Source organism: Sinocyclocheilus rhinocerous, unplaced genomic scaffold, assembly GCF_001515625.1.
Source record: "Sinocyclocheilus rhinocerous isolate Xijiao unplaced genomic scaffold, SAMN03320098_v1.1 scaffold160, whole genome shotgun sequence".
Taxonomy (NCBI): domain Eukaryota; kingdom Metazoa; phylum Chordata; class Actinopteri; order Cypriniformes; family Cyprinidae; genus Sinocyclocheilus; species Sinocyclocheilus rhinocerous.
In genome coordinates, this window is record NW_015624563.1 from 496,359 (window position 1) to 507,850 (window position 11,492).

An 11,492-nucleotide genomic window follows, 5' to 3' on the forward strand; every position below is an offset into this window, starting at 1 on the left:
AAAAAAAAGAAAAAGTGTCTTTAAATAAAAATTATATATATATATATATATATATATAAAAAGGTAAAGTCCTCAGTTTTTTTTAAACTGTATAATTTATTTTAACTTATGTTCAGCTATTCTTTTTAATAGTTCACTTAATTTTTGAATTTTTCAGATCATCAGTCATCAAAGCTCAGTAAATATTGGTAAAATTTCACCAAGCTAATTACTCACTAAAAACTCCCACAGATCATGTTTTCAGGCCCTTTTAAGTCTTATTTTGACGTTACAAAGTGGTTATATCTAAGTGTGCGAGTTGCTTACTTATTGTTCATTCTGACAGATTCTCGAACGCGCAGAGGCGGGATTTATCGCATGAACCAATCACAGCCGAACATAACTAGTCATTTCCAATCATATCGCGATGGAGCCATTGCCTCCTTTCACGTGACTTTTCTCCCATTCATTCTCAATTACCCCCCACAGCAAACTCACGGGACGCTTTATGAGGTCTGATAAAACTCAATGGGCTCAGGGGAGGCGAGAGAGACGCGGACTCCTTCTGTAACTTTACCTGCTGGTGTCACTGTTGAACAATATCACTTATGAAAAACGAGTGATTTATACACTTTTTAATGTTGTATTTTGTTTTATTTTTGTAGTACAAATTTTTTTCTCATCTTATTTTTGAGGAGGTAACACCCCTGGATATATATTAGGACATCAATCTGTACCCTATTTGTGGAAAGTGAAATTAAATTTTCTCTTTTAACGCACCAATATCTGCCCAATACAGAGTTGTTCCTTTTTCAGAAAAGGCAAGTGAAGCAGGCATCTTTGCTTTACTCCACAGCAGCGTGCGATTGTTCCCGTCCATGTGAGCGCAGTCCACCTGGGGCAGAGATTGGGGTCCCCTCCGTCCCACTGTAGTGAAGCACAGCCTGCCCGTGGGAGGGTGCAGGGCGATGGAGATCATTCCCTCGAGCTCAGCTTGCAGCACCAGGCTGGTGTATTTCCCTCCAGCGGAAGTGACGTAAAGCTGGGGGCTCTTGACGCTGCTCCAGTAAAGGTTTCGGGTGACCCAGTCCACAGCGAGAGCGGTCACCAGGTCCCCTTTGAGCTGAAGCACGTGACCGATGGGTGTGAAACCAGAGCTGCTGAGTTTGAGCTGAGCTACAGATCCCCGTCCGGCGTCAGCTACGGAGACGGTGCGGTCCTTGAGGAGCAGATCGAAGTCTGAAGCTTCATTCACGGCAGGCAGAGCAAAAGCATGGTGTTCTGGCCATGTCTTCAGCCCAAACTCTACCTCAAGTCCCTTAGTGAAGATCTGAGCAGGGGAAGTGAGGTCAGTCAATTATTTTATTATTGGCTTATTATTGAGGGATCGGTAAAAGTGAAGCTCAATCGACGACATGTGTGCCATTATGGGGAAAAAAAATCGAGTTTCACAATTTGAGTTGAATTACTGAAATAAATGAACTTTTCCACGACATTCTAATTTATTGAGATGCACCTGTGTGTATATATATATATATATACACACACACACATTTTTCATGTATTTTATAAATTAAGAAAAATATAAATATATTCATTAAGTTTAATTATTTAATGATTACATGAATTACACAAATGTATGAACCAATTTAGAGGTTTTAGAATTATAATTATATAAATATATAATTTATAAAATTATAAACAATTATAAATTAGGATACAATTATCATTTAATTTTAAAATAAAATAAAATTTAATTAAAATTACATTATAATTAAATGGATTAATTTAAATTGAATTAGAATACCTTTTTTCATTTAATTATAATATTATACATTTATAAAAAAGTAATTATGATTTACAATTAAAAATAATTTCAATTTAAAGTTAATTATACATTTAAATTCTAATTTAATAACGATATGATTCATTTATTAGTTATTCATTCATAAACAATTTTGGCTGTTGGTTAACAAACTAGTAGCCTAGGTGACGTCAGCCAAAAAGAAAGCAATAACATTTTAATGAAATATTACAAATTATTAAACTGATCAATTATGAACAGTACGACCAAGAATGTGCATTTAAGTAAATAAGGTCAAATTTGATTTCATGTTGACTTTAAAACCAACAAATACTTAAGAGTATACACTGTAATTTTAAAGGTGGTCCTCTACAATCTGTCCTGGCGACAAACTGTGTCACGAAAAGCCATTCAGTCATTCTTCTGAAGTGGAGTACCTGTGTAATCACGGTAGGAGACAGTAACATAAGGAAAGAAGAGGAGGAATCGACAGGTGGGGCGCAGGTGAATCCGTCCGCGGCTAAGAGAAGTCCTGTCGGGCAGCGACAGACCGCTTCGAGCCCCGGAGCCAGCAAACACATGTGAGAGCATCTGAGCTTCTCACACGGGCCGGACACGCTGGGCTGCAAAAGAGGGTGGACAACCTAGACCAAAACAAAACAAGGAAACACTCAGGAATGCAAGATATACTGATGTACAAGACAACTCTGATGACATTTAGTAACGTGTACAGCATGTATTCTCACTTTGAGGTCGAACGGCTGTCCCGGTCTCTTGAGAAGAACTCTGCGGTTCTTGCCAGTCAGTTTATTGGCACCTTGAATGGATCGTCTGTGAGTGTCAGACCAGTAGACCATGTCATTAAACACAGCCACAGAGAAAAGACTGGGCATCTCAGACAGCTGCAGCAACTGAAAAAATATACAAAATAAATTCACAAAAAAAACTGTGCCATTTATTGTACTTGCCCTCTTGTAGCATTGTAAACGTGTGACATTTCATATTACCCTTATGTTTTCTCCATCCAGTGACGATGAACCTATACATCTGAGCTTCTCTTCAGTCCAGTACAGTCTGTCAGTCAATATGTCCACCGTCACGCTAACAGGCCGGTTGAGACCGCGGCTGACCACCACTTTCCTGTCCGAGCCGTCCATGCCAGAGCGCTCGATCTGTGCCTGACCTCCAATCTCTGACCAGAACATTACCCTGCAAACGATATCTGGAAACATTCATCTGCATCCATACACTGAGACTGAAACCTCATGTAATAGTACCGACTCATGGAGGGGTTTCTCACCCTTTTTGAGGCAGCAGCACAAGCGAACGAGGCTGCTGCAAATCCTGTTCCACAACTACTATGTAGTTTTGTGGCTTTACAATACTATTGGTCAATCGCACAGCTAGAATCTGCCCAGCAACACCATCGACCCAGTAAAGGTTCCTTCCCATCCAGTCAATAGCAATGGAGTCGGACTTCACACCTGAATGTGATGAGAAATTATTTTGGTTAGGCCAGGGACTCTTAAACTTTTTTGTAAGCCGAACACCTTTAAACTAAAATACTTACCATATTTGAAGGAATATAAGTTGCATTTCTTTTTAAACATACTGAAACTTATATTCCAAACCAAAATGCATTTAACATCAAGCAAATGTTATTTATAATGGAGGGAGGCCACTACAATTTTTGTTTGTTTTATACTTACAAATTTTTGTTTCCCTCACTCATATAACCTTTACATAAAAAAAAAAAAAAAACACAACAACTTTAAATTGAACTGTATTCAGAACAGAACAGGAATGAAAAATAGGTTTATAGTATGCTGCTTGTAAACATGTCATTTTACTTACTGGTATTTTACATTATTTCTGAATGTAATAATGTGACTTACATGCAACGGATGCAACTTATCTTTATTTTTCTTTCAACAATGCAATTCTGACCTGGTGCAACTTACAATCAGGTGTGATTTATTTTTCTGAAAATGGTACTGTACCTTCTGAGATTTTAATTTTGCATTTTTGTGACTTAGTTTTTTTTTGTTTGTCTCAGCAGAATTTCTCATATTTCCCATCACAGAAAAAAAAGATGAAATAGAATCAATATATAGACTGCTGCAAATTTTATATGGATGAACATAAGTTCTCATAAGAACATAAACACACACAAAAAAGATTAATAGTATTTATATTAGCATTATTGCACTTTATTTATTTTTTTAAATAAAATAAAGTGTGATGACTATTTAAAAAAAGAATATTAAATAAAATACAATTATTTTATAGTAAAAGGTATATACTTTTATTATTATTATTATTTTATTTTATTTTTTACCTTTGATGATAGTTTCAATGTTGTCCTTTTCTCCGTGGAAGGCATATTTGATGCTCTCTTCCTCCAGACTGACCCAGTACACCCTCTGCTCTCTCCGGTCGTAGTCCAGAGAGAAGATGGGCTTCCGTCCCGGTGTGATGAGAGCTTGAATGCTGGAGCTTCGCAGACCCAATTTTAACAGCTCATTCTGTTCAGAGACCAAAAGACTGGGTTCCTCTGCACAAAAACATGATTGACATGTAAGAACAACACTATTAATAGAGTAGAATACTATACTATTGAATTGCAAGTACATATTGCCGATGTACATTTCCGCAATTTTCAGCATTTCCTGTGCAACCAGCTGTGCAAAGACACTGTTGTGCAATTATTCAAATGAATTTTAAATATATTTTTGTATTTCAGATGAGACCACCCCTTAAAAGGCATGCAAAATGGGAATAGTGGTTGGTCGCTTTACAAACAGTAACTTCTCGGTAGTACTTGACTAGAATCATCAGTGGATGATGTAGATCAGGCTTTATAGTGATAATCAAAAGTTTGGCTATGCGAGGCTAGCTAGCTGCTATAGACTGATACCTGCTGTCTTGCAGCTGCGTCCATCCGGCTCCAGTATAAATTCAGGGTGGCACTGACACAGGAAGGAGCCCAGCGTGTTGAGGCACTTATGACTGCAGTCAGCGGGCTGAATCTCTGTACATTCATCTATGTCCTTGCAAGTTAAACCGTCAGACTGAAGCCTGAAGCCAGTCTTACAGCCACATCTCTGGAAACACAAGAGAATGTTTGCATTTGCACTCCACTATATCGTGCAAAAATCAAAAATTTAAATTTGGCTTGATTCATGATTTGTGTTTCACATAATTAATGCATAATTCATTGGGTATTATAACACTTTTCTATAAAGCAAAAAGTGAATGATTGACCGCTCCATGTGGAGTGTTGATGCAGTAGTGCTGGCATGATGGGCTGCTGGGACTGGAGCAGTTGTTCTTCAGACACCCCAGACCCTCATCAGAACCGTCTGCACAGTCAGACGCCCTGTTGCACACCAGATCTGGGTCCACACACTCCCCACTTCCACACTGGAACAAGTGTGTAAGGCATTTCACATGACCGCCTATAAGACAAGCAATATTAACACCTTCGTATTATTGAACAGTTTCTGGTATGGAGTTTAGAGTTGATTTCAGACGTCCACTCACATCCAGATTCATCACTCTCGTCTTTGCAGTCCTTTACGCCGTCACATCTCCACGTCGTCGCAATGCATTGAGTTTTAGATGCACATGACCACTGGAACTCTCCACACTTCAGCGGGGTCAGCTTGCAGTTCTAAACAGGAAGAGAAGAGGTTGTATGACTGTATGGCGCAGATGGATAACTTGTGATCATGTTGAACCTTCTGAACACGTCTACTTTGTTTGAAACACACTTGAACAAGAGACACTACACAAAATCTGGGAAACTTTAAATTTTTTTTGTTGTTTTTGCAAAGACCCCTGTTCAAAGTCATCTCCACTCTAAACTCACAGCACTAGTTGAGTCAGAAGTTGAATGTTAGGTTACTCAAACCAACAGAGCAAATGTTGAAAGCATTTTTGAAGAAATCAACAAAAAACAAAAAGCAAACAAAACTAAAAACACCACAAACAAAATCCAAACACAAACAAATACACAAACAACAAAAACACCAACAATACCAAACAAAACACCACCACCAAACAAAAACGTCACCACAAAGACAACAAAACCAAAATATCACAAACAAAAACACCACAAAACAAAACCACACCACAAAAAGCCCCAAAACAGTACAAACAAAATCACCAAACACCACAAACAAAAACAAAACAGCACAAACAAAAACACTACGCACCAAACAAAATACCACATACAGAAAAACACCAGATAAAACACACCACAAAAATACAAACAAACAAAAACCCAAAGCAAAACCTACACACAACAGCTTTGAGCAAAAACACAAGCAGTCGGTTCTTCTGGGACAAGAACACTGGATCAGTGCGGTTCCTCACCCTCTCATCAGACCCATCACTGCAGTCCTGGTCTCCATCACAGAGCCATTCTCTCAGCAGACACTCGTGCGTGTGGGGGCAGCGCTGCTCCACAGGACAGTGTGGAGGCTGAGGACAGCCCTTCTCATCCGAGTGATCACGACAGTCAGCGTAGCCATCACAGCGGAGGGCCAGCGCCACACACTGACCGTTACTGCACTGGAAGCGGTCAGTGGAACAGGGCTCTACAACTGCAGGACCAACAAAACCCACGTGTAAGGAAAACCGTCCAAACACTGAACGAAGTAAATCACTAAAATGATGATAACGTCTTAAAGTGGACATTGGAAGAAATTTTCACTTTTTTTTTTTTTTTAAATAGTTTTTTATGCATTTAGTTAGGTTGCTGGTGTGTCTGCCAGCTCAGAAAAGCTGAAAAGCAAACACGCAGCCAGTTTGTTATGGGTCTGAAAATGTCCGAGTCTGAAACTGTTGTCATCCAGCGAGCTGTTTCAATCTGCAGCCGGTTTCTACATAGATAGCTAGCTATTTGAATAAGACCACCTCCGAGCCAATTATGCGTGATTCACATGTCTTGTGTCAACACACCCCACAGAAGAGAGGGGTGGGGTGAACAGTAGCTCATTATCATTTAAAGAGACATGCACCGAAACGAGTCGCTGTGAACAGAGCTATTTTTTTGACAAGGTAAAAAGGGTGTTTTACACAACCATTGAGTAACTTTAACCATAGTATGTCACAGACATTTCATAAAGACCCTAAAGAATCATACCAGCTTGTGTAAAATGGGCATCCGACTTCAACACCAGCCGCAAAAACAAGCCTTTTGTCAAGAGTAGAGGCCATATTTATTTTGACAACAATATGTATTTTGAATGACAAAAATAAGGTTGGAAAGGAAGCCAACTCAATATTGTTCATCGGACTGTTGTATCTGCGTGTTGGTCAGTTGGAAACATGTATGTTTACACAACAGATGTTTAGACCAGATTATTCTATAAAGAGATTTATAGACTCTGCACAAACAACAACTGCACTCAGCTCGTTTCATGAATGATGCCGGACAGCACTTCTATCCCTTACATTTTCATCAAATATGATGTTTTATCCTTTAACTAAAGCCAGTCTTTCTGATTAAATGTTAGGGTCTTGTTTAAGGGCAAAGTCTTGATGGATCAAGATGAACTAATACTCATCAGTTCCTGAATAAGTCTTTGAGACTGAACCCAGATCCTTACCCATAACTTACTACCATGAACACTTCATGCCGTTGACCTACCACAGTTGGCTTCATCAGTGCCATCCACACAGTCTTTCTCTCCATCACAGAGGAAGGTTTCAGGAACGCAGCGGGTTTTATTGTCACACGGGTGCCTGCACTCCTCCGAGAGCTTCATGCAGTTGATTTCATCTGATCGGTCCTGACACTGAGGTGTGCCGTCACACACAAGCTTCATGTCTATACACATCCTGCCATGAGCGCATTGGAACTGGCCTACAGGGTTGAAATAATACACTACATTAATTTGGCCAGTTTAATTCTTCGTCAAATAAGGATACATTTTATTTCTACTGTAAAGTGTACCTTTTTTACATTTACGCTCACAGTTCCTCTCATCAGATCCATCTTTGCAGTCTTTCTCCCCGTCGCACACATGGCTGTACAGGACACACTCTTTCCCATCCCTACAAGCTTTGGATCCCAGGGGACATTTCAGAGGTAACGAAGCACTTGCATCCATAAGACCAGAGTCTGAAATATGAAAATCAATGGGAAAGACTTGACTGACAAAGTTGAAGTTAAACAAATAGTTCACCAAAAATTAAAATCATCCAACTCTCAATCATACATGACTTTTTATCATGCAAAACACTAAAGATGTTTTAAAAGGTAAATAAATAAATGTATTTATTTATGCATGCATGGTGTAAATTGTGGACTTACAGCAGTTTTTCTCATCTGAACCATCTCTACAGTCTGGTTTTCCGTCACAGATCTGCTGGTTAGTTAGGCACACCCTCTTCTGATCGCAAAGCAAAGCACAGGTGGGGCACTGTTTCTCATCCGACCCGTCAGTGCAGTGTGGCTGACCGTCACACACCAGGGCTCTCTCAACACACTTCCGTCTGTCCTTGCACAGAAACTGGCCTGATCGCAGTACAGAGTCTTCAATTTGTCAAACATTGCATTGACTTTGAACTATAACATTTAAGAATAGCACAAATTCTGTTACCTGGATCTGGACATGAATATATGCAAAACTGCTCATCGGCTCCACTGGGACAATCTGTCTTTCCATCACACAGCTGGGATTGTGTTATGCATTTTGAAGTTTCATGACAAAATACAGAAGGGCTAATGCAGACTGGCTGGTCTGTGACGGATGGGCCAGAAATGGGAGCTACAAAACAAATCATTGAGTACATTTAATGTCTTAACCTGTATTTAAAAAAAACAAAACAAAAAAACAAATACTAAACACATTTTCAAATATTTCAAGGGATTACCCTTGAAACTATCCTTGAAAATTTCCATTATCATAAAATCAGACAAGATCATTCTATAAAGATTCAAAATTAAATAAATAAAGATAAAATGTGTAATGTGTTGATAATGAAATAAAAGGTAAACAAATGGTAATACATATTTTACATAACATTTAAAAATAGATATTTCAAGGGATTCTTTTTATAATAAAATCAGGTAAGATCATTCGATAAAAAGATCTGAAATATTTTCTCATTTTCATATCAAAAAAAAAAAAAAAGAGGTGATTAATCAATAAATGGTGATAAAATATTAAAATAAATAAATGGTGAAAAATAAAGAATAAAATAAATATATGTGATCAACTATGAAACAAATTGTGATAAATACATATTTAAATATTTACGTAAAAAAAAAAAATCAATTTAGGTTTGGAATTTAAACAAACACACCTAATTAAAATGCATTTTCATTTCCATAATCAACGAGTTAAAACACTTACCACAGTTGGCTTCATCAGTGGCGTCCACACAGTCTTTTTCTCCATCACAGAGGAAGCTCTCTGGGATGCAGCGAGTTTTATTATCACACTGATGTTTGCATGCGTGTGAGCGACTGAAACAGTCCAGTTCATCAGAGCGGTCCTGACACTGAGGTGTGCCGTCACACACCTGCTTTCTGTCGATACACATCCTCCCATGAGCGCACTGGAACTGATCTACGAGGAAACATTATTAGTTACACACGTCTTGCGTAACGTTATAAGACCGTTAGGGATCAGTTACATGAGTTTTACCTGCTTTACACTGATATTCACAGTCCTGGTCATCCGATCCATCTTTACAGTCCATCTCTCCATCCCACACATGACTGTACAGCACACACTCACGCCCGTCCTTACAGAGTTTAGAGCCCAAACGACACTTCAGTGGTGCTGAGGAGGAGCTTTTAGTCGCTGCAGTGGGACATCCCATCTCATCTGACCCGTCAATGCAGTGAGAGCGGCCGTCACACACCAGATCCCTTTTCACACACTTCTTCCTGTCCTTACACAGGAAGTCACCTATAAGAAAAAAAAAAGAATTGTGACTGTATGCACACTTTCAAAATGTAGCTATGTTTTGTACAATTAAGCAAGTAACCTTCGAGTACCTAAATTTGGACATCTGTCAAAGCAAAATGTTTCATCATATCCATCAGGACAGTCTCTCTTGCCATCACAGAGACTGGTGTGAGGGATGCACAGCGACCCGTCACGACACAACACAGCAGGACTCTCACACTTCACCACCTTTGTGTGGTACCCTGAAGACAAAACCATTACAAATTACTCTTTTAATCAAATTCATAGAGCCAAATCACATATCCAGCAGTAGCTCAGATTCCCACCGCAGTCAGATTCATCAGTGCCGTCCACACAGTCTCTCTCTCCGTCACACAGGAAGTTTTCTGGGATGCAGCGGGTTTTGTTGTCACAGCGATGGCTGCAGCTCTTGCTGCGTATGAAGCAGTCCCTCTCATCAGAAAAATCTTGACATTGTGGTTTGCTGTCGCACACTAGTTTTGAGTCTATGCATTTTCTCCCATGGGCACACTGAAACTCCCCTGAGGAACAACAAAACCACCAAGTCAGAGCTTTTAAATCAATAATAAACGGGGCACAGTTTTTACCAAGTCCCTCCTAATAAGTATCAAATGGATGGCATAACTTCTGTGCCACTACGGTCATGAAACAATTGTAAATAAAGACTACTCTAAAATGTTTGTCCAACAGACTTTAGGAGAAAGTATTGAAAACAGTATATAAATGAAATAATGAAACATTTTTATGAATGGATAGATAAAAAATAAATACATAAATCAACAGATAGCTAGAAAACAAATAAATAGATAAACACTTCATAACTGTATATATAAAATAAAGAAATACATATGAATATAAATACAGAAATAAGTATAAATAAAATAATATAAACAAACACCTCAAACAAATTTATATACATAATATACAAGATTTTTGAATAAATAAAAATAATATAAATAGATAAATAAAAATAAAATTGATAAAATTAGACAATTATACAGTAAATATAAAAAAATACAAATAGATAAAGATAAAAGTAAACTATATAACTATATATAAAATAAAATCAATCAAATTATATAAACTTAAATGGACAAATAAAGAGAAATTTATTGATACTTATTTTTCCATTTTTATTTATAAAGTGTGTGTTTGTGTAAAATCATGTCTGGCTGGACTACCTGCTTTACAATTGAAATCGCAGTCAGCTTCATCCGATCCATCTTTACAGTCCATCTCTCCATCACACACATGACTGTACAGCACACACTCAAGTCCATCCTTACAGGGTTTAGAGCCCACACGACACTTTAATAGCGCTGTGGTTGAGGTTTTAAGTGCTGTAGTGGGACATCCCACCTCATCCGAACGGTCAAGGCAGTGAGAGCGGCCGTCACACACCAGATTCCTCTCAATACACTTCGTCCTGTCTTTACACATGAAATCACCTGGCAGAAAATGTGATTGTAAAGCTGTAAGCCAGCCATAACTTTATCCCAAGCATTGCATGTTACCACTAAAAATCAAACAATGCATTCATTACTGCGATATGGGCAGTTGCGAAGACACGGTCTCTCATCAGAGCCATCAGGACAGTCTTTTCTCCCGTCGCACAAATATCGCTGCAGGATGCACAGCGACGTCCCTTGACAAGCCACATAAGGGCTTTTACAAGGTGATGGTGGAGTGGGCATGGCTACAAAAAAAAAAAAAAAAGCAACAAAAAGTGTCAACTAGCTTTTTTTTTTTTCTATTCTATC

The 11,492-nt window shown here is 38.5% G+C and overlaps 1 protein-coding gene across 1 annotated transcript in view; it reads right to left on the reverse strand.

Moving 5' to 3' along the window:
- Positions 1-11,492, reverse strand: part of LOC107743196 (low-density lipoprotein receptor-related protein 2-like) — a 26,422-nt gene that overhangs the window by 3,391 nt on the left and 11,539 nt on the right. The window contains exons 17-36 of the mRNA XM_016556344.1: positions 11,276-11,428; positions 10,914-11,180; positions 10,038-10,253; positions 9,801-9,953; positions 9,445-9,711; positions 9,151-9,366; positions 8,395-8,562; positions 8,106-8,309; positions 7,746-7,913; positions 7,440-7,655; positions 6,161-6,390; positions 5,327-5,456; positions 5,048-5,241; positions 4,701-4,887; positions 4,122-4,337; positions 3,084-3,267; positions 2,791-2,992; positions 2,530-2,694; positions 2,221-2,427; positions 760-1,309 (exon numbers count right to left, since the gene is read on the reverse strand). Coding sequence (XP_016411830.1) covers positions 760-1,309; positions 2,221-2,427; positions 2,530-2,694; positions 2,791-2,992; positions 3,084-3,267; positions 4,122-4,337; positions 4,701-4,887; positions 5,048-5,241; positions 5,327-5,456; positions 6,161-6,390; positions 7,440-7,655; positions 7,746-7,913; positions 8,106-8,309; positions 8,395-8,562; positions 9,151-9,366; positions 9,445-9,711; positions 9,801-9,953; positions 10,038-10,253; positions 10,914-11,180; positions 11,276-11,428 — 4,293 coding nt within the window. The remainder of the gene's footprint in view (positions 1-759; positions 1,310-2,220; positions 2,428-2,529; positions 2,695-2,790; positions 2,993-3,083; positions 3,268-4,121; positions 4,338-4,700; positions 4,888-5,047; positions 5,242-5,326; positions 5,457-6,160; positions 6,391-7,439; positions 7,656-7,745; positions 7,914-8,105; positions 8,310-8,394; positions 8,563-9,150; positions 9,367-9,444; positions 9,712-9,800; positions 9,954-10,037; positions 10,254-10,913; positions 11,181-11,275; positions 11,429-11,492) is intronic.